This window comes from Rhea pennata, chromosome 14 (genome assembly GCF_028389875.1).
Source record: "Rhea pennata isolate bPtePen1 chromosome 14, bPtePen1.pri, whole genome shotgun sequence".
Classification (NCBI taxonomy): domain Eukaryota; kingdom Metazoa; phylum Chordata; class Aves; order Rheiformes; family Rheidae; genus Rhea; species Rhea pennata.
Window position 1 is genome coordinate 12,949,838 of NC_084676.1, and position 23,456 is coordinate 12,973,293.

Here is a 23,456-nt window from a genome sequence, read left to right on the forward strand (position 1 = left end):
CTGCCTGCGCGCGCGCGCCGCTCCGCGCATGCGCGCGCCGCCCCTCTCGGCGAGGGCCCCGCCCCGCCGCCGGGCGCTGCCTCAGCGCGTTCCCCCCCCCCCCCCCAAGTCGTTTGGTTTTAAATTCCGATGAAAGACCTTTTTTCCTTCCTTTCTTTCTTTTTCCCTTCTCCCTCCTCTCGGGAGACGTGAAGGGCTCATCAGGGCGGCCGGAAGTCGGAATAACGACCCACGGAAGGCCGCGAGCAGCGGCCGCGGCAGCTCCGCCGTTCGCCTAATCCTCTGCGCGCGGCTGCTGAGAGGAAAAATCCGCTTAGCGGGTCGGAAGGGGCTCGGTGTTCCCCGGCAGCGTGCCGCCGCGTCCGTGGTCATCTTCACTGCAGAATCAGCCAGGAAACAGCTGACGTCGTGCTGTCATCATTTTTTTTTTCAGCTAGAAAGATGAGGGTCGTGTCGGGGGCAGTTGGCCATGACGCAGCCTGTTAAGCTGAGTGTCCCTGAGAAAAATTGCGACCTGAGAGAAATAATGTTTTTGACCTTATTGTTTGAAAAGTTACAATGCCACATTGTCTGAGAGATGAGGAACTTTGCCACAGTGAGGAATGAGAGGATACACTGAACTGGAAAATCTTGTAGTTTGCAGAGGCTGGGATGGCCAACTTAATAATTGGGTTTTTTTCTCCCATCTCTAATGAGAACTGGAGCACTTTACCGAGACATAGGTGTTACAAAGGACACACAACGTGAGGAATGCAGATACTGGAAAATGGGGGCTGGGTGGCTGTCCACATTCTGTTGTGCAAAATTACTCTTCTCTGAATATCCAAACACTTTCAAAACACCAGAAGAAAATGGGAATTTGAAAGTTTCTGTGTTAACTTTGGTGAAAAGCGCCAGCTCAACCGAGTTTCCCTCTGCAGGAGTGAGACCACCTGGCAAACCCACAGAGGCCTCCAAGGGTAGCTGTTGCTCAGGCGCCATAGGAGAGCCCAGCTTATCAACACAACTTTGCATGGGCTCAAAATAGTTTAAAGCTTTTTGTTTACATGAGAATTCCTGAACTCCATCATTATTTTCTTTAGGAAGAGCAAAACATGCACGTCCAGACAAACTAAGGATATTCATACACATGTGATAATTACTCACAAGCACTGTGTGTCTTCCAGGGATTACAGAGTCCTCCTGCACACAGCTTCTGTGAGCCACTGATTTTCTCTGCTGCCAGTTAGTTTCCTCCTCCTTCAGTTAACAGGCTCCTGTATGACAAGTGCTTGCTACTCTTGTTCCTCTTTGTTCTATGAATCTTTTTATTAATCTTGCCACTGTCAAGATTAATAACAGATTAGTAACCCCCTTGTATCTGGAGTAAACACATTGCTCCAAACACTGCAGAGAATGTGGGAAAAAAATGGTTTCCAGCAGACTCCAGCCACCCCGTTGTTATGTTTGGCTCAGCCTAGTCATTAATTAGTCACACTTACTCCCTAAAACTAGTCAGTACCAGTACCCCACTTCTTATCACAAGGTGTATGAACCAGTTGTCATGTAAGGCATAACAATTGCATGCTGATCTCTGTGGACTGCTGGTATTCTTGCACCACATGTTAAAAAGCACAAGTCACTTCTGTTCTTTGTGGGCTTGGTTCTATGCTGTTTAGTCAAGGGCAATGGTTGCCTCTGTGAATCCTACCTCCTGTCTTCAGCGATGCATCTGAGAAAAAGATGGCAAGTAGTGGAGAGAGAAAACATACGTTCACAACTGTAGAGAACAAGAAGAACTTATAGGAGAGACAGTGCAGATCTCTGTTACTATCTTAGAAGTATTCATATCATGAAAGTATTGTAACAAATCACCAAAATTCTCCTATCACAGCAAGCAAACAATAGGAACTGAGCTCCACCTTCATTTCATTCCATCACCTCTCATCATGTAATTCTTAAAATTTATTACTTCAGAAAAGCACAAGCTTTCTAATGGGCAGACCAGGTGTGTGGCTTTATCACTGTTTTACTGTCAGGCATGTCTTTTAAAAAGTACCTCAACTTTCTGCTTCATTGCTCTGGAATTTTAAAAGCCTTTTCTATGTTTGACATTAGGTTGCTAGGAGTTCTGAATTCAAGGATTGTTTGTTTTTCATTATTAGCAGAGGCACTTTGATTCCAAACTTTCAGCAATCAGTAACGGAGGACTAAAGTGGGCCAGCATGGAGATGTCTCATTAAAACTTTCAAAAGAGCTTCTCAGAGTTCAGATAATGTGGAAGTTTGATTTGTTTATGTGCATGGACAAATGCCAGCACCCCAAACTGCATACAAAGAAAATCTCTCATAAGAATTCTCAAGAGCAGCAGAATACACTGAAATGGAAGGACACTGCATGCCTAAGATAGACAATAACATTGGAAGTATCATTTGAAGTTTTTTATAATCACCTGTTTCAATAAATATTCATAACACAAAGGTATGTCTTAATAACCAGGAGGTCATGTAGCATAATGTAGTGTTTTATTTAACAATTAGGTCCACAGAAAAGTCAAACAGACATAAGTTAAATAATGTAAACATTAAGAATGCTCATGAAAACTAACTTGATGCCTTATGTACGTGCCTTATAATACAGATGGCAGCCAGCCATCAAAACCTGTGTGTTCTTTTCTTGTAATCTTATCTCATTCACTAAACACAGAAACAAATAAACAGTAATTCCTGCAGAAACACATACTCAGACATAGGAACTAGAAATGTTACTCAGTTCCACAATAGAGACTTAGCCAACACATCTCTTTCTCTGATTTACCTAATCTTACTCTGTGGTCACCATGTCAGAATCTTCTCTGCTATTCACCACCTGTGATCCTATTTGCTAAGTTTTTCCGCATAACTTGGTTTCTCACGGACCCGCAGTTTTTCTTCCACCCTCATTGCTTTTCAGTGCAGAATACCACCTCTACAGTATCTCTGATATATATAATCATGTGAGCTATATAGCTATTTTTACCATGTTCATAATACTGAAGAGCCTTGACTCTAAAAAGATAAACAGTTGCTGTAATTTACAATTTACCTAAGGAAGAGCCCTACCAAACTCTGCATTGAGAAGCTAGAGAGCTGAGTGGTGATGTAAGGAAAGTGATGAATCAGGTTTTGTTCTGTGAACAAAAGAATCACAGTTCTCTCCCAAGGTCACTTGCCAGTTGGGCATAATCTAGAATACAAAGAACTGAAGTAAATAAAATAAAAATAATTGGGCCAAACAGTGGCAGAAAAATAACAGTCACATTCAGAAAGTACAGAATCATATGGTATATTGGTACAACCTCCTAGTATTTATAGCATCTCGCAGTGCCAACATTAATTAAATCATATTGAAAAAGATCTTGTGAGGAAGCTAGATAAATATTATGCTAACCTCCACTTAACTGATGAGGAAGCCGAGATAGGCACTTGCTGTATTAGTGATCACTTGAAAATGTGCTTCATTTCAAACTTGAGGCATTTCCATGTCTCCAGCTGAGCTGCTAGCTACAACAGCACATCACATTATTGAACACCAAGAATCCAGCTCTCCGTGCTTTGCCTGGAGTCACACAGTGACTCAGAATCACAGTGTACATTCAAATGCTAGTGTTTCTAGGCCACAGTGATGGCAGCACCCAGGAAACCATGCTGTCTGTTATATTACATTTATCATTAGTGGTCATGAAAAGAACAGAAGGCTTGCATGGAAATCTGCATTGGTCTGGCATCACTTGTACAATAAAGGCAAGTTTGACATTCTCAGACATTATTGCCCTCATTGCCTGCCTAGAACAAATTATAAAATGGAGAAAAGGGACTAGGAAAAAGTAATGAATGCAAGAGAGTTGAGAAAGGAAAAGAAAATACATGAAACAGAGTAGCATTCACAGTAAAATACACTAGTATAGAACTGTATTTAAGGATTCTTTTGTGCCCAAAGGAGAATATGGGCTCCCTTCTAGATTTTTTTCCTAGCATGGGTTCAGTTTAGAAATGGAGTGGAAAGACTGGTACATACTCAAATGAATTTTCTGAGCACAAAAAGCAAATTGAAAAAAAAAAAAGTTGCAAAACCTTGAAATCTGGGATGTTGCTCATTCACAGTCTATCACATTAACATCTGCACTGATTCTGCACTCATTTAAGTCAAAGAATATAGCAGATATTTATCCTCCCTCAGCCTTGCAATGTCGTTACCTTTACTTTCAAACTCCTTTTCTCCATCTGATTTAAACTTTGTGTTAATACATCTCTCAAAATAACCTTTTGAGATTTCCAAACCATTTTCAACTGTAAGTAACCATTTTAAAGGATCCTGATCTACCATTCTCCAAATAGAGTTGCTACATGGATTTTCCTAAGGGATTTTTGTTTTCTAATACGCAGCATGCACAGCAATTTAGGAGATTAGCTCCTCGGCTTGCGTATACATAGGAGCATATTCCTCAAAATGCTCAGAAATGCTTGCTGTGAACATAAGGTACTGGAATGCAGCCATTAGGCATCAATTTGTCTTGCAGTCACTTCTTTTCTTTTGCTCTGTAGCATCCCAGGACACAGTGCACATCGGGATGAGAGACAGTAAGCATTTGCTTTAAAATTTCCTCAGTACTTTTTCTTTCTTCTTGATCTCCAGGAGTTTACTATAGTCTAGACCCAAAGAATACCACCACAACACAAATGTCTTAGTACAGCGAAAAGGCAGTGCTGTTTGGGCTCTGAATTAGAACTACGTGGTCTTAAGTCATTACTTGACCACTCTTTGCTTACTAATGTTAGGACTAAGCCCCCCCCCCCCCCGTGTTTTCATAGCCAAGAAAAAGGATGTATTTATGTGTGGCACACGAATGTTGTCAAGATCAGAGTGTTTTTAAACTAGCACAAAGAAGTCCTAGTCATGGCTCAGGCTTCAGGATACTAAAATACCAGTATCATACATGAAATCAAATATCCGCAAAAATACTTTAAACTTTTTCATAATTCTCCTCAAAGAGAAAATAAATAAATAAAACCAAGACCCCTGCTGTCTCCTTTTGTCTCTAAAAGACAGCCTTTTAAAAGCTAATCTAACATTCATAAAAATGTATTAGAAAGACTACAAAAACTAGAGAGGCTATACACTACATTCTGCTTTCCTAGCCTGATTTTTTTAACAGGCCTGCAGGGTGCATAGTTTTATGACAGGGTGTGACTTCAGTTGCTGCTTTGGAAGCCTTCCAGCACTACCTGTAATGCACAGCCTCAGCAGAAGGCAAGGATGTACCATGGAAGGACAAAGAAAACTCTTCGGGACTGAGACACACACCGCTTTGTTTTACACGTTTTTGCAAGTAGACAGGAACAGCCACTGCAGTAGTCTCCCTTTTGAACTGCTCTTTTGGAAACCAAATCACTTCTATGCTAAAAATTGAATATAGAACAGAACTGAAAATACATATTCAGGCTGGAAATACATTAAATTCCCTTCCACTTAGGAAAGAAACAGACTGTGATAAATCAGCTTCTAGCGAGGTTTTATTTATTTTGTACTTGCAAAGATTTGATATACTTGATAGGAACGACTCCTAAATTTATTGAGGCCTTTCTGAGAAAGCAGTAAAGTTTTACTTGTTTCCTGGGCGCTCACGTCTCCTCTTTTGTTCCCTTCCCTATTTATCTCAGAAAAGGGGGGGGGGGGGAAGTCTAATCTTGCTACAGAGCCAGACAGGCAAGGTGAGGGAAGACCGCAACTTTCATTGCCTCCCTCAAATTTAACAGCCCCTCTACCGACGCCAAGGGGAACTGCAGTCCGCATAAACTCCACTTCGTGCTTCCTGCTGAACTGCGTTACTCTCTTCTCGGTAGCAGAATAACTCAGTGCAAAAGACCAGCTTTGCGCCAAATACGTTTTTCTGCCCCCGAAGTACGGCTGCCGTCCGTGCCCCGGACCTCGGCCGCGGGAGCCGCTTCCCCAGGACCACAGCGGGGCCCCGGACCGAGCGGCACGATCACAGGTCCGCAAAGAGCCGGCTCAGAAGCGAAGCGGCGGCGCGGGGCAGCCGCCGGCAGCCCCCGGCCCCGGCCCGGGCCGCCGCGTTGCCATGGCGACGGCTGCCGCCCGTCGCCCGGGAGAGCGGCGCGGCACCGCGCACATCCGCCCCCGCCGCTTCCGGCCGGCGCCAGTTCCGCTTCCGGTGCGCGGATCCCGGGAAGGCGCCGGTTCCGTTGCCAGGGTGAGGGGCCGCGCCGCGCCGCCGCGGCCGGGCCTGGGGCGGCAGCGGCTGGGAGCGGGGCCGAGGGTGGCGGCGCGACCCCGCGGGAGCGGCGGCGTGACCGCCGGGGCAGCCCGGTGTGTCTGGGCCTGGGGCGGCCCCGGGCCGTCCGTGCTCACCGTAACGCCTGCGGGGGCCGGCGGCTCCCGGCCGAGCGGGGCCGGGGCAGCAGCGCTGGGAGGGGGGCGCTGCCGATGCTGGTTCGCTCGCAGCGGCCTTTGGTCTGAAACCCGATTCCTCCTTCACCCGCCGAAGCGCCGCGGAAAGCGCCTCCTACGCAGCTGCTCCCGTGTCTAAGGAAATAATCACACAGTCGCACCGTAAAGCATCCAGGAGCTTCAGGACGTGGATCGCTCTGTAATCTTCCGAGGAAAGTGGTGTAATGCAACGGTGCAGCTACAGCAACATAACTTGAACCAAATTCTCTGTCACAGTGATTTTTCAGCCTGTCACTGTAGACCTTAATGGGCCAGGAAGCTTTTAAGGGCTTGGAAAATGTAATTAAGTAGAGCAGATGTCACGTTCCTAAGTTTCAGTTCCACATGCTGACCAGCTTAGGTGGTAGAAATGTTGAAAATCCCTGCTGCTTTCTCTTTGGTCCTAATCTGTTTTACTTTAGACAGTGGTTCTGGTATCTACACTCACTACAGTCCCTGTAGTGTATGAGACAGAAACACCAAATAATAAAAAAAGACTGTTTTTCAGATAATTTTCATCTTGACAGGACTGTAACTCAGTAAGAATAGATGATAGCTCAGATGTTTCAAGAACAGATGATGGCTCAAATACTTAAGTTAGGAGTGATGATCTTTGTAATTTAGCACTGGACACAGAACAGAGTTCTCTTACAATTCTTGCCTCATCCATTTTCTTGCAAAATGACTTTGGGTAAGTCAGTGTATGTGTGCAGGTGAGAAAGGAGACAATGAACTTTTCTTTTTTGTAAATTTAGTCTAAGCTTTATGGACAGAGATTGTTTTTGATAATACACTTGTGCATCTCCGTTGCTTGCCACTACACAGCCTTAAACTCAGTTGGATCTCTTAGCACTTCTGTAATAACCTTTTCTCATGGTCATTTTCACAGGATAATACTAGGTACTTATCTAATTCTGGTTACTGGTGGAAAAAAGGGCTTTTTGTTGTTCAGGACTATCAGTTTTGAGCTTCTGGTCAGGGCTGTCAGAGGGAATAATGAGGACATGTGGCTTTTGGTGTCCTCAGCCAGCAGATTGTATTTAGTCCTCTCTTATCTCTCTGTTTCATGGTAGGTATGTATGCCTGAGTAATTACTTGATCATTTGTAATACAGTATAAATAAGTATTTGGCTGAGATTAGGTAATCTCTGAGAATGTGATTCTGGAGAGGGAGCAGAATCAGATTTTTTGATTCCAACATTTCTCAGGCTGTAATTCGAAATTTTTATACCTGCATTTATTGGTATAATGCATCTCCTGAAAGTGGATCATTTTTGCATAGATCTGTTTTTTTTTTTTTCAAACAGCATTTTTTTTGAAGACAATCTCACCATTAGCGGTGCAGAGGCCTTCTCTGCATTTCCTGATGATCTGGAAGAGACTTCTTATCTCTCTACCTCCCTGTTTCTCTACTTCAAAACTTTAATGGAAAAACACGTTCTTCTCCCTTCTGTGTACAGCTAAAATTTCTGCTTCTCTGCTGTACTTGAAGCAAGACTAAAGTGTAAACAGTTCATATAAACAAACTGTAAACAGTTCATATAAATGATGCCGTGTAAATGGAATATAGTATAATTATGGTGGTTTCGTCAGCACCGCAACAAATGCGTGGTTCTTACAGTGTAATTGCATTGTGTAGGTGTGCATTTTGGCTTCGTTCTCAAACTCTTACTTTGATATTGGTATGGTGAGACATGGCCTGGGGTGTATATTACTACAGGTATTATACAGATCTTAGTGACAGTGAGTAGAAAAAAATAATGCTTAAATTGAACTGTTGGTTCAGAAATGTTTTATTTTCTTTATGTTGGTGGTATTTTATATTTGCTGTTTTGTTTTGTTATAAAGTTATCATTGATTGGTTCAGTTGCCTAATTATTGCAGAAGACATTTCTGAGATTTGAACAACTTTTATCATACTGTAGTTCTCTGCTTAGGTGCTGATTTGCAGTGAACAGGCTGTACCTGTCCAGAACACACAGCAAATGAGCATATGCTGGAGCAAGCAGTGAATGTGACATTGCTAAATAACAGTAAGGTGGAACTTGAAGCCCTAGTTTTAATGTTATTCGTTCTCCCCTAGTTTCAATACTTTGTTCAACATGTTTAGCATCTGTTCAGTTCAATAACATTTAAAAAAAACTTTAAATAGTATAGTTTGTTTTCTGAAAAGAGCAATTAAGTCTCCTTTTTCTTCCTTACATGATCATTTTCTATTCCTCCTCCAGCAGATTTTCCAGAAAATAATACGGAACATATGATTCAAGGATGTCTCTCTCTCTTATAATAAAATGGGGTGGACAGGAGTATACAATAACCTCACTGTCAGAAGAGGACACAGTGTTGGATCTGAAGCAGTCTCTTAAAGGCCTTACTGGAGTGTTACCAGAGCGTCAAAAACTACTTGGACTTAAGATGAAGGGTAATTGTTCACAATTATTGTTTGTTGTGGATATGTCTGAGACATTTAAGGAAAAACATCCTTTAACCCTAGTCAGGATGTGAATACTACTAGGGCATCTGCCTCCCAGACTTAGTGTTTTGATGAACATAGAAATTTTGCACATCATTGGATGTTGCTTATTATTGATACCTCAATATAGTCACTTTTTTAATGGCTGATGTGGAAGTGCTGCAAACATACATTAAAAAATGTTAAATTGCTGTTAGTGGAACAAGCACTATATCTGTATATGGAGGAGGAATTGTGAATTCTGGTGCTTGATGGGTAGCCTATTTCAAGTAAACACAAAATATGTTATATTGACAATTTTCTAAAAATATCTGTAATAAAGAAAAATCTCTGCTTGCATTATAGGCAAACCTGCAGATGATGATGTTAAGCTTGGCGCTCTCAAGTTAAAACCAAACACTAAAATCATGATGATGGGCACTCGTGAAGAGAGTTTGGTAAATATTTTACTTGATAATTAACTTAAAAAAGAGGGAAAAAAAACTGTTATGCATCTCCTCACTATGATATTAAGTTGAGAATATTTCAGAAATTGTTGTAAAAGTACTGTGTAAAAGCACAGTAGATTTCTATTGGTGTTGTTTTTTATGTAAATAAGCTGTTCTGCATAATTTGTATACATTAAACTGTATTGTTCTAGGCTTAAAGTATAAGCCTATTACTATGATCTTTTTGCTAACTTCTCGAATCTCAACATTCCTCAGTATCTCTTGCTAGTTACTCCAGTATGAAATGAAAATCACTTAAGTTAAATAATACCATTGTTTGCTCAGTAATGCACGGTAACAGAATCTTGATATCCAGTGTTATTTTACTTTAATGATCTTAGTTATCTTTTATTATCATTTCTCTAGGAAGATGTTCTTGGGCCACCCCCTGACAATGATGATGTTGTTAATGATTTTGATATTGAAGAAGAAGTTGTTGAAGTAGAAAATAGGTTAGCAGTTTTATCAATTAAAATAGTCCTGTTATTGAATGTACTGCATGCATTTTGATTAACTATAACTTTTACCCTCTTTGTAGGGAAGAAAATCTACTAAAAATTTCACGCAGAGTTAAAGAATACAAAGTGGAAATTCTGAATCCTCCAAGGGAAGGAAAAAAACTGCTGGTGCTAGATGTTGATTATACACTATTTGGTGAGATTTTATGCAGTTCTGTGGTTTTGTTTAAGAGTTCAATCTATTTGCCAGTTAATGTTTCTTGATTTTGCTTTACAAGTCTACTTTATTAACTTTGGCTGGTATGGTACTGCTCAACATCTATTTTGTAATATTTTGGGGGTCTTCTGCTGATATTTTTAAAAAGAATTGTGCCTTGCAAATATTGCATACCATTGATTTTAAAGCACTAGTTCTTTACTTTCTACACAAAATCACAAAAAAGAAATAGTTTAGTACTTTATCCAACTACTTTACCCAAATAACCTTTCTTTTTAGACTAACCTGTGTCTTGGATATCAGGGCGGCAGCAATGACTTTATTGTTGTAAAATAATGATCTCTGTCCGTATATGATTGATTCCTCTTTTGGGGAGTGGGAGAGTAGCTTCAGATTATGTTTTCAGAGACTTACTAGACATGCATGAAAGCACGTTTCACCTGAAAATTCAGTCAGACTGGTTTTTTGGAAGCCAGAATTTTCCTTCTGACTTCATTGTCCTGCGATGTTGGTGTGTCATGACATCTTGACTTAGTAGTCAAGCTAATAGTTTGTGTCCTTCTCTTTCCTTAATCTTCTTTTTTAATGACACTTGTTTGTAATCTGAGATCAAAATTCTATCTGGTAATAACTGAGTTAAGAACTTTTATTTAGCGGTCTCCTCCTAATGGAGTTTCACTGGTAACAGTTTTCTCACTGGAATAGGCAATGTTTAAGTGTCTGAAAGAAGCTTGATACATGTTCACAAGATGAACTAGACTAAGTTTGTTTTATTTCTGAGCTGTTGCAAATTTGCTACGTGAACATACTTGGCCTGGCTGCTCGGAGATATTTAGACACATAGCTCTCCCTGATTTAACTATTAGCTAAGCCCTCAAATAACTATATGGATAAAAAAGTTGCTTCTGCTGCTTCTCTTCACTTTTTAAAATGAGAATACTAGTTTGCTATGCAGTAAGCATGCAGGAGGGAGAAATTTTTCATTATTTCACAGTGCTCTGGTGCTACCCCGGTAAAATTCTCTAGGTCTCTGGTAAGAAAGTCAGACTAAACATCCTAAACTTAATGATGAATTTCTTATCTTCTTGGCAGACCACAGGTCGTGTGCTGAAACTGGGGTAGAACTAATGAGGCCATATCTTCATGAATTCCTGACATCTGCCTATGAGGATTACGATATTGTAATTTGGTGTAAGTATTATACTTAACAGCTAACTAAGATTTTATTGTAAGTTGTCATTCAGAATGGAGACACCAGGCTAGAAAGTACTTACATTGCTTTTTAGTGAGAATCACAAGACCTGAAAAAATGCCTTAATACTCGGCTGTAACATTCACCAGGAATGTTCACACACAGCTATTAGAGCTACTTTAGAAAAACAGTGATTCTTATGCGAGGGAAAAAAACTCCCACGTATTGTTCACTTGAATGGATCTAATCACAATATAAAGCTCAACATTACTTTACTGAGTGTTAGTTTGTACAAATAAACAAGTGCTTCCAGTAATGAAATTGTATAATCAGTATTCAAACATTGCTTGATAGATATCTTTACAAATAACATCTGTCTAGACAGTAAGTAGTGAACTGCCATAGCAAAGGGAAACTGGAAATGAACAGAACTCTCCTGTCTACAGGAATGATGGATTGTTTGCTTTAACATGCTGTTTCACTTCCTGTCCAACAGCTGGAAAGCAGACTTTACCCAAGACAGGTTTTAAACCATACTAAAATTGTATCACAAAATTTAATTTTTATAGTCTTGAGAAATAGTTCCACAAATTCTTAAATCAATGGGCAGTGTTGACATTTTGTCCCTTACAGGCCTTAAGTATTCTTACCATTGCTTCCAGTTAAAAATTCTGTAAAGTCAATATAGTTCCACAGACCAGATGTAGTCTACTTCGTATCACTCTGCAGGCTTAGTTCAGCAATAGCTGATGTAGGAAACAGTTTTGAATATATGCAGTGCTTAGTGTATGTATTCTTTTGAAAAGTAGGCTTTTCCAAATAAAAATAAACTTCCACAAAGGCAGAATAACTTAAAGGCAGTAACCTGAAGCTGTAATAAGGATAGATCATTCTGAAATGAGAGCTTGTGTACAAATTTGATAAGTGAACAGGTTTTTGGCCTTAAAAAAAAAAAAAAACAACTTTGTTTTTCCCTTTTGTTTCAGCTGCTACTAATATGAAGTGGATTGAAGCTAAAATGAAAGTGAGTTATTCTGAAAATACTAATTTATTTCTCATCTGGCTAACTTCATATAGTTGCTCTTATGTTCAGCACTGTAAAGAGGATTAGCAACCGGGAAACTCATCTAAATCAAAATCTGAGTTTTCTAGATGTTTATAGACACTTTAACATATTTTTATCACAAAACTAGATTAAATCTAATTTTAGAATTCCACACAAACTTCACAGCAGTGGGTCCTAAATTTAGCACAACTAAACACTAGGTGATACTTACTGAAATAGTCACTGCAGCCTTCACTGTTGCTTTCATGTTTTAGCTCTAATTATAGTGTTATGTGTAATACCTTTTTTCTTTTTTTTTCTTTTTTCTTTTTTAAGGAGTGGATAAATGTGGCATGCAGGAGTAAGTTAGCAAGAGGAAGCCCCTTTCATATTTATCTTGTACCTCTTGCAACTGTGTGCCTGTTGCTTCCTCTGCTTTGTTAAAACATCCATAAGAGTTTTTCTTTCAATCCTGGTTCCTTCCGTACCTAAATGAGGCAACTAGCCAGTTTTGCACAGCTGATCTAGTGATAAACATATTTACAGCCAGGCTTAAATGTAAAGCTCAGGAGCTTAGTAAAAATTACTGTACGTTTGGTTTATGAGGGTTTTTTATGCCTCGAAATCAAAACAGTTTCAGGGGAAACTCTTCTAAATTCAGAGTTTTAATTTCCACTCTCTTTGTTACAGACTGACCATTTTTTCAGTTTCTAATCTCAGCAAAGAACAAATTACAATTTTATTTTGCTCAAAATAGTTATTTGCTTCAGTTTTTCTAAACAGATAAAAATCCTTCATATTGATCTCTGAAATAAAAACCTTTGATCAGAGCTATGAAATGGAGTTCCATGCAAATGAAACACTATTAAGACCTGTAAAAATAACTTCTGTGGCAGTAGCACAACTCTATGTGAATCATATCTGCTACATCTAGGGAAAAAAATAAAAAAACTTAGATCCTCTAGTATCAAACCATGATTTTAATCTAGAATGAGCAAGTTACTAAAATATTCTTGAAAGAGCTTGTGGCTGTTGCTTATGTGGTTAGTTCTGTGGCTGTAAACAAAAGCCCTGTAGCACATAAAAGTAAGTGAGAGTACGATGAAGTAAGTCTACAAAGTTAATCATTAACCTTCCTTTGGCTTTGTTTCAGTCCCTAATATATGCAAGCATCACACTTTGTATGTGGGGTTTACATACAAGGTAAATCCTTTGTTTTGCTACACGTAATCATATGCAGATTCTCTGTACCATGGTCTGTAGCCCTAGGATTTTACCAAGTGGAAAGCAATTGCTCCAAACTTTGCTCTTTCTCTTGCACTGGTAACCTTTCTGCACTTCTAATAGGTCATCTTACCACATTTTGGGTCACCTTCCCAAGCCTTTTTCTGTGCTACTGAATCACAGCCTTTCTGTGCCTGGTCCTACATCTTCATCACTTGAGACTCCCACCAGTAGCTGACAACTGCCACTTCTTAAATTGACCACACAGGAGTGCTTACCTTTGCAGGTTTCACTCTTCATCTGGAAACAATGATTTCAGCAATACTCAGCATTCAAGTTTTTGCTTAAATCTACAAAAACAGAAACAGTATGATAAAGAGGCAGTATCAGATAACCAAGTTTTATCTCTAAATTACCATCTACTTATTGCCCAGAATTCAGATGGTCTAGAGCAGGTAGTTTTTTCAGTATAACTGGATACTGGCCCAGGTAGGTAGCACTTTTCATTTGCATGTAAAAGCAGATCATTTAAGTGTGGCCAGGTATCTGCAAGAAGGCTGTTGCAGTGGATATTTTCTCCTTGTTATGTAGTTTTGCGTATTATTGCTGTTGCGTGCACCAGAGTTAAGTCAGCAATATAAAATGTGTTATAAATTGTCAGCAGCTTTTACTGTTACTCTTCAGCTTAGAAAGGATTTGAAATGGAAATGATTTCTTCTCATCTAGTCAAAGATTCTTTTAGAAAAAAAAGTGATGGTTTTCCGTTGCAGTCTTTATTTAGTAGCGATCAGATCTTTAAAATACAGACTGACAGTCTCTTGATTTCTGACAGTCATTAGGTATCTTGAACACATTCAGGACAAAAGGGGAACAATAAACTTTTATTGTATATTTGTTCAGTCTGTGATTTACTGCAAGTTACTGAAATGAACAAATAGCAGAACACACACACCTGCTATCCTTGTTACAGAGCAAAGTTCTGAGACCTGTAGAACTTGTGAAAGGTTGTGCATGAAGGTATGGCCAAGAGCTGTCTGTATTTTGGCTCTTCTGCAAAGCTGCTTTGATTTTATGCTGACATCAGTTGTTGAATTTCTAACAGTAGACACAGCAAAAAAATTCCTGTCTGCTTTTTTCCTCTTGTTTAGAATGGTGTACTTTTATGATTCTCCTTGGAGAGTGATAAACACATACCTACTTCTAGTATGCCTCTATTCATCCTCAGCAGCTTACTCTTTTACAATGTGTTACAAGTTGTTTCAATTGTACAGCAGTAAAACTGTCATAATCTGAAGTTTTAATGATTAGTCTTTGTGATGCAGGAGCTAGGCGTGAGTACCAATGCAAACTACAAGATAACCTTCATGTTGGACAGTGCTGCCATGATAACAGTGCACACTCCTAGAAGAGGACTAATAGATGTAAGTACTATTGCTGTTCCCAGTCTTTTTCTATTTCCAACAGATATGTTATGAAACCCTCTTGAAATCCTTAAAGTTGTGCTGTAGTTTCATGCAAGAAAGCTGTAGGAATCTCTGAAGCAGAGATTTTCTTCTTCTACTGAAATCCTCTTTTAATATTTAATGTTTTGATTTCAGTAGCTCATTTGAATAACAGTGTTCTCAAATAAAATAACAGGTAAGATTGTTGCAAGAAAATGTAGTGTCGAAAGACAGTTGGGAGTATTTAGCATACGATACCATTAAATATCTCTTCCCTTATAAAAGCCCAACTCATTTTTCATCAAAAGAATTCAAGATTCCATTCAAACTTCCATTCAAGTTCCTATGGAGTGGTATTTTCATCTCCTGCTTATGATCTGTAAGTCTTATTTACTTCATGTACCTTATATGCATCATTTTCACAGGTCAAGCCTCTTGGTGTTATCTGGGGAAAATTTTCAGAATATTACAGCAAAAAAAATACTATTATGTTTGATGATATTGGCCGAAACTTCCTAATGAATCCACAAAATGGACTCAAGGTAATTCTAACTAAATTTTCATTTGTGACTGCTTTTCTCATACTTTGAGAAATACCTTCTCAGACTTTTTACTGTATCTTAAGGAAAGGCTGTACTTAATCAGTAAAGATGCATGTTTTATTTTAATTTTTACTTAAATTGCTATTGGTTTGGGCTAACGTTTCCCTAAGAGTGTTTTTGTGGAAGCAATAGAAAATTTTTGAATCACTGTTAGATACACTTTGATTCACTATTAAGTGAGCTTTCAAGAGACTGCTGAAATCATTGAAATTATTATTTCTGCTTAAATTGCACTTGCAAAACCTAATCAGGTTGGGCATTCCTGACATCTACCATTAAGACAGGTGATGTACAATCTCAAGAGTAGTTATAGTCAGAAAACAAGTCAAATATCAAGATGCTGTACTTTGTGTTAGTGCAGATGTAATAGCAGGCATTCTGATCCTGGAAAATAATACCTGGAGCCATTTTCACTGCAGAACAGTGAATATTTCATTTGATAAAATTATCAACCAGTTCCTGTTACAAAACTCTTCGTCATTGTTGCTCTAGATAGGAAGCGTGCAACTTAAATTTCTAGTAATAGAACATGCAGTGCAGCAATACAGTACTAAAAGAACCTCCAAAATTTTTTTAAAAAAATTGTTTGCAAATGCAGCAATACAGGTGTTTGTTTGAAAATATCCATAATTTGAAGAAAATGGCAATTGGTGAGATCTGACAAAAAGATAGTAATCAGAACTGTACACTCTTATGAGCATTAAAGAATTATCAAAAATCTTTCTGGGAGAGGATTGCCAAGAGAGCTCCCTCTAGCTTGGATCTCAAAGATGTTTGTCAAAACATTAACAGAGCTGCAGGTAAGAATGTTAAATAGCTAAAACAAGGCACAGTTATAGTGTATTCCAAGGTTAAAGTAATTGTCAGATAAGCTTTATTTCTGACATCTCTTTTGTCACTGAAGCTATGATTGCAATTTTTATTGGGGGGGGGGGGAAGCTTCTGGCTCCAGTGAGGCCACATAACTCATTAAGCAGAGCTGAAAACCCCTCATGTCTCCTGTAGTACAATCTCTGAAATTAGAAAATGTGACAGTCTATTGCAGATCAATTTGTCATTCTGCCTGGCTAGGAGGGGAAAGCTTGAAGGACTGCAAAACTAACAGGATAAATTACTTCCTGGTGGGCATACAGAGCAAAAACCCTATAGTCCAGATTACATTAATATCAAGACAAACTAGAGGTAGCCACTAATAGAGGAAGGTTTGCCTTTCTCTTAGTTAAGAGAAGTTATAACTTTGAATAGTACTAAAAATATGTTTTAATTAGATGGTAAATGTTGGACAATTGGAAGAATTTTTCTTTAAACGAATGCTTATACCCAATTTACTTCTTTTATATAGATAAGACCTTTCATGAAAGCACATTTAAATCGGGATAAAGACAAGGAGCTTCTAAAGCTCACTCAATACCTCAAAGAAATAGCAAAATTAGATGACTTCTTGGAGCTGAATCACAAACACTGGGAAAGGTAAGAACAAAATCAAAATTCTTTCTTCCTTGTATCCCTGGCCCTACTTTATCATGCTTAAGATAATCTGTGGAAAGACTAGAAGCAAATGAACAGATGAGCATCACTTCCAGTTACAAAGGTCCTTTAGTCTGAGCAGAATTTAAGGCTATGGTGTTTAAGCTGCTTCCCTAAAAAGTTAGTGTTTTGACAGTATGGACCCCTTTTTCCATGCATTTTTCTCAGGAGTTCATAATCAGCATTTGTTTTCACTAGAGCAATTGTTTTTCTTACGAGAAAAGACTTTGAAGGCTTGCTCTTGAGAAAAGAAAGTAGGTTCATACATTAGGCTTATAAAAATACTATATATTTCTGCTCACCTCTTTTTTGTTTAAAACTACTTTTGTTTCTTTCAGGTATCTTTCAAAGAAGCAAGGACAATAACACTAATAAAGTTGTGTGGCACTGAATTGAAGGGAACATAACTAAGATCATTGGACTTTTCCTTGCTTTTATGCTAGAGTATAATAGTGCTGGACACTGGATCCAATGCCAGAATGACTGCTATACTTGGTCTTCCAGTTGGTTGGTTGTGTGTTTTTTAAAAAAGATCACAGCAATAAGCTCAAAGCTCAAAAAAGGGAGAAACAAGTCAATTACTTTTTTTTGCATTCAGTTCTGGCATTACTACTAAAAATACTCTCCTCTCCTTTGCTACCGAAATACAACCATAACTATTAAAGACCAAAATCATTCTGAAACTAGAAAAAAAATATTTAGACCAAAAAAAGTTGAGTAAGGAGCCAGCCTTGGCAGTGTATGAATTGTATGAGCCCTCTCCTCCCTCCATCTTTAGAAACAGTCCCCACCCCCCATTCAAGTATTTAAGTCTATAAATTACAAGTTGTCTAAGTTTGGTATGTATTAGTATGTCAGTGTTTCTCTGTGCAAGATGGTAAGATGGAAAAATACCACCTCTGTGGCCAATTTACCCCTATGTCAGAAGTTGTACTATAAAGCAGTGTTTACTGGAAAACAAAGGATTGAAGTTTGAGGGAGAGAAATCTACTCCTACTTGGTAAGTGAAAAGCAGTCTATCAGAAAAAGAAATATTCTTTTCTGTCAGATAAAGGGTTTAAATCTCAGATGGGAAAGTCATATTCCTAACAAAGCATGAGCAAAAAACCCTTGTTCTCTTCTAGCTAAATCTTGTCAAAGTGCAAACACTGTGTTTAAATACAATATTCAGCCATACTGTTCTTAAAATATCATTTACTTGCGCTGCTTATGCCTGCACTATAAAAGTGTGATGTGACTGCTGTTTGGCATTACCAACAGTTGTGCATTATGCAGTTCATGTACTTGAAAGAAGACTGACCCTTTCAAATAAAAATGAGATATATTGTTCTTAAGGAACTATAGCAGTTGTGTAAATAATAAATGCCTTTTTCATAATTAGTGTCCTGTGTTGTTTTAAATGTCTGGTTTGCATAACAGAGAAGCTATTAATAATTTTTTTTTATTTGGATTCCATAGATGCTGATTTTATATTAGTTGTCAGAGACTGGTATGTGCCACTGCAGATTAGGGCAGCGGTGTTGAATACCAAAGCACCTAGCTGCCTTGGAAGGGAACCTTGACAGCAAGTGTCAGAATGTCAAGACAGCAGACACAAATGAGCTGTTAAGATGAGCGTGTTAGGCTCCGGATGAATGACCTGTCAGAAAATATACAGTTTTTTATCTACTGTTCTTCACAGTTTAGTACCAACTCAAGCTGCATTTAAACTAGCATCTGAAAGGTTAAAAAAAAAAAAAAAAAAAAACTTTGTTTCAGGTAAATACGAAGGGTGAGTATCTGACATGGTGTCTCTTAGAGCTGATTTCTGAACTATAAGTTTGACTTGCTCATATACTTCCAGTGCAGATACATTTCCTGAAGTTTGAAAATTGATCCTGTACCTGGATAGGTTGCAGTAGCAGTAGTACTGGAATATAGGGCTGATATGTGAAGTATTAAAATATCTTTCAACAAGGCATTGCAGTTGCATCACCTCTAGGATGTATTACACCAGCCAGAGAAAACCCAAAATAACAACAAGGGGAAAGCTGTATTTAAACATGTGTTTGTACCTTTTTGTTTACAAGCTGGTATGCAAACAACTTTTATAGTGAAAGTGATACTCCTTTCTTTTACTGTCTATAAAAAAAAAATCAAAATTTTCCCTCTGCTTTATTTCAATGACATCAGGATTTTATCCTAGAATTTTAAATTATCTGCTAATCTGAAGCAGACGTGCACTCCTCTTTCAAATGTCTTGCAAACTGAAGTGGAAAACAGAGTGGTCAGGGTGTGGTGATATAGCTGGTTTTTATTTGAAGACTAGTCTGCAATTTAGTTTTGCAAACGAAGTCTGTATTTTACTATCTTGCTACTATCTTACGGAAACACTAGAGTAATTTTGGGGGGTGAGAGATTAAAGTTTATAAAATCATGAAGTTGAGGATAAGGTAAATGCAGAACTGTTTATCATCTTTCAATACTGGATAGAGGAGTCACTTTTACTAATAGAATGGCTTACAACTGGCAAGGGAGGCAAGGTAATGATCTTTTGGAATTTGTTGCCACAGATGGTTATGGAGGCAGGGGCTAGCAGCAAGCTCAAAAGGGGATTAGACAACTTCATGGACATGAAGTATATAGTCAGATGCTAAAAACAGGCTGAGAAGTTCTCTTTCGTACCTGAAATACAAAAATTATGGATGTTCAGGAAAGTGTGAATCACAGATACAAGCCAGGCCAGCAGACTCTCTAAATGTCATACCCCTTAACCGCTGCTGAGAGCTGGGTGAACCCTGGCCTGGGCACTTCTCCTATTCATACTAGGTAACTTTTCAGGCTGTTTTTACAAAACTAGCACATCACAGGATTCTGTGCCAAACTATCAGAATTTAGAATAGCTGCTAAAATAAATGGTTACTTTTCTGCTTAGCCAAAAAATAGTGTATTTACTGCTCAAATTCAGAGAAAGATACCTCTGCTGATGTTCTGTTCCCCTTTTTTCTGACAGGGGAGGCAGTTTTGACCTACTTGTACTTCCAAAGTGAAATTAAGCCTTAGGAGTAAGTACCAAGAGCTAAGCTTAACACCATTAAGCTCCTCATTAATGTTATTTCCTCTTAAATTACATTAAGATCTCTAAGAAGTATTAGATCAGTGGTGGCTTTGACCATCTCTGTTAAAAGAAATAGGATTAAAACATAATCAAAGAGAGGGAGTGTGACTTAATTTTAAAGATCAGAACAATTCTGTGAAACTCCGGAGAAGCATTAAATGGAATAGTCTGAAGCGTTCCAAACATTTTCACATGTCTGAGGGGCTGTACTGGACTCCCACTACTTGTCAAGTGTTTTGTACATTGTTCTGTCTGATTATTCATACCAAAAGAGACAGTCCATTTAAAAATGAAGTTCTCTAAGCTCTGGATACTTGACAACTCTGATGCCTCACTGTGGCGTGAATGCTCATAACCAGAGTTACAAAGAGTGACAGCCGAAGCCAAGAGCTGAACTGCAAATTCAGCTCCACAAATCTTTTTGTACAGCTAGTTGCCAACTTTTATTCCTGATTTGACATGTGATTGACAGCAAGTGGATGCCAAAGGCATTAAGACAATTTTCCACTCTGTCTGTCCAGGATGTATTTAAGACTCGTGTGAGGAGTTCTGAGTACTATCTTTCTACCAGTAAGATGAAGTGCAAGTAGAAAACTGTGTTCAGCTACTCAAAAGATGCAAGGTCTAGAAGAACTGCCTCACAGCTAGAGACTTCAACGATTTCAGTTTGCTTTGATTTTTCTAGAGAATGGTGGAAAATGGCTATCATCTGGTAATGGTACTAAGTTTAACTCTCCCAACTCTTAGCTTTATCTGCTGGACCACACTGTCTACTTTAGAGCTTTATTTCCCAGCCCAAGTGTATTACCTACTGCAGATCCCTTACATTGCAATGCCTGATTATTTCTGCTCCCTGAAAGTCACATGAGGTTTCAACTTCTTCATTCCTATCAGCCCTTTTCTGATGTTTTATAATAGAGGGTTTAAAAATGAGCTGTTTATATGCTGTTGAGCTTCTCTTGTATCTCTGAGCTTCATTATTTAAGGCTTATTTATGAAATTTGCTCATCTCTGGAAATGCCATCATGCTGCTTTGATACTGTGAGCATGTTGGATGTTCATTTGGTTCTCAGGAGTCTGTGCAGAACTTGACATGTTTCCTTGCCACACAGACACATACAACACCATGCCGCTAATTTCTTTCTCTCCTAGCAGACTTCCCATCAATTAATTTTCTATTAAGAAAGAGTCAATCAGAAAAGTTAAAAGGAGCTTGTTCTCAAATTCCATAGTGTTTTTAGTACCATGGGTGGAGTAGTAGGCACAAAAAAAAGTGCATCATTAACACTTAATTGAAATTTAGTTTTTCCTTTCCAACTGTTCAGTTGGAATTATAAGTGCACCCACTCTACTTGCATACCACCACCAGTTTAAGATATTTATACATCAAAAAACACAATCTATTTCATTCTCACCACAATAAGGACCAGAGTTGGCTGCAGCCACTGTGCAAAGTGCTATGTGACCTGGAGTGAAGCCTGCATGGTCATGGTCATGTTTCCTCCTTCCCTTGTGATCTCCTGGAGGATTTTGACTTGGACAACACGAAACACTGCCAGGTTAATGCACCACATTTATAATGACTAAATATCTTCACCTATGGTGCTAAAGAATTTCATATTTAACAACGAGAACCTTGTTCTTCACTGTTTACACTGTTCTCACAGGGACAGTAAATCAAACTCTGCAGAGCAGAGCATCAGGCAAAGTCATAGTTCAATATAAATGCTGAAGCCAAACATGCCAACCTTATTTGACTGGAACATTCATCCCCAGTTGTTTGAGCTAGTATTTTGTTCTACTCATTACAAAAATCAGTCCCTGGGTTTTGAGTTGAATCTGCCATGCATCTTCCTGAACATAGACCACAAAGTCAAATAGTTGGGTGAATGGCTGATTCATAGGCACTAGGATCTTTGGAAAAATTATTTAGGTTGTTTAGTATTGGAGGGAAACATCCACAGATTTTTTTTAAAAAAAAATCTTTGGCTGACATCCAGTAACATTGTAGTTAGAAAATCTCCTTTTCCTGCCTTCCCCCGCCCCCTTGTTTTTTTGTTTTTAGTGGTCTGGATTTTTTTCCTCCTTTCTTAAAAGCTTCTTCATGTGGATGTATACCACATCTCTTAATTTGTGCATTATTGGCATAGTGGACATTAAATGCTCCCTAGGAGACAGGGTGTTCCAATATTGTAGTGACAGAGTGCTTTGATAGCTTTGCATGGTAAGTTATTGATGTGTTACAAGCTAATAGCTCCTTTAGTAAGCATCTAACTTTATTCCTTAGGCATTACCCTCTCATCTGAGTCATACTGGAAGAACAAATTGTGGCACAGGAGGAGAAGTGTTAATAATTTAGCAACTTTTATTAAAACATTAAAAGATATGCTTCTTAGGCCAAATTAAGATAGCCATAGAATTTGTTTTGCAAGGCTTACTAGTTCTTTATCCTGCTTTCTATATTCATTCCATGTTTCATTACATACAAGGGTATGCAAGGTTTCTGAGCCATGAAAATTGCAGTCACCAGTTTTGTAGGTAGGAGTGAGCAGAATTTCAAGCACATCCTTAAAGTACAACTGATGCGTGTGTGACTTTTGGGTCCCACTGCTGTCCTGATGATGGATAGTTCCATAAATCAGGATGAAAATGAGCATATTTTTCAAAATTAACAGTATTAACTGCTTCAGTGATGAAATAATTTTCAGTGATAAAGCAACAGTATTTTTTAAAGAGAAGTTGTGATAAAGTGGCTTTTAATAAAGCTGGTTAGCCCCATGCAGATGTGACTAGACATCACAGTTATGGAGAAAGGCCTTTTTCTGATAAACACGGTTACATTAAGAACTAAAAATCATCTCTAGTACTTTAAAAGAAAAAAAAATTCTGAACGTTAACAGTGGGCTTGTAATTAGATCTGAGCAATATGTTCCTTCCCCTCCTCTTCATGAAGAGTAAATTAGTTGATACACATATTCAGAACTTACTAGGCTACTTTGATTTGAATTCAGGAAAATAGTTACAGCTGGAAGGAAAAAAAAAGGGGGGGTAAACTTAAAGCAGTCAGGATTTTAAATTGAGTCAAAACATTGTTTTGAGTGCACATTTTCACTTTAAAGTAGTTTTAAGAGTTTAAATAACAAAGTAAAATTCTTTTCCTTAACATAAAATGATTGCTTTGGTTGATATACTGAAAAAATATCAAAAAGCAAAACCTCCAAAAGAT

At 38.5% G+C, this 23,456-nt stretch overlaps 1 protein-coding gene across 5 annotated transcripts; it reads left to right on the plus strand.

Annotated features, from left to right (window-relative positions):
- Positions 1-6,183: 6,183 nt before the first annotated feature.
- UBLCP1 (ubiquitin like domain containing CTD phosphatase 1) lies at positions 6,184-18,513 on the plus strand. 5 transcript variants are annotated; one of them, XM_062587253.1, is made up of 11 exons: positions 6,184-6,229; positions 8,694-8,887; positions 9,284-9,375; positions 9,793-9,878; positions 9,965-10,080; positions 11,194-11,292; positions 12,280-12,317; positions 14,885-14,983; positions 15,430-15,546; positions 16,949-17,076; positions 17,472-18,513. In XM_062587253.1, exons 2-11 carry the CDS (start codon positions 8,734-8,736, stop codon positions 17,497-17,499), a joined length of 957 nt encoding a protein of 318 aa, XP_062443237.1. In that variant the 5' UTR covers positions 6,184-6,229; positions 8,694-8,733; the 3' UTR covers positions 17,500-18,513. The 5 variants fall into 5 exon arrangements, with proteins under 5 accessions (XP_062443237.1, XP_062443238.1, XP_062443240.1 ...); XM_062587254.1 differs by having other exon boundaries at positions 6,190-6,229; positions 8,697-8,887; XM_062587256.1 differs by lacking the exon at positions 6,184-6,229 and adding an exon at positions 7,140-7,156.
- Positions 18,514-23,456: the final 4,943 nt, after the last annotated feature.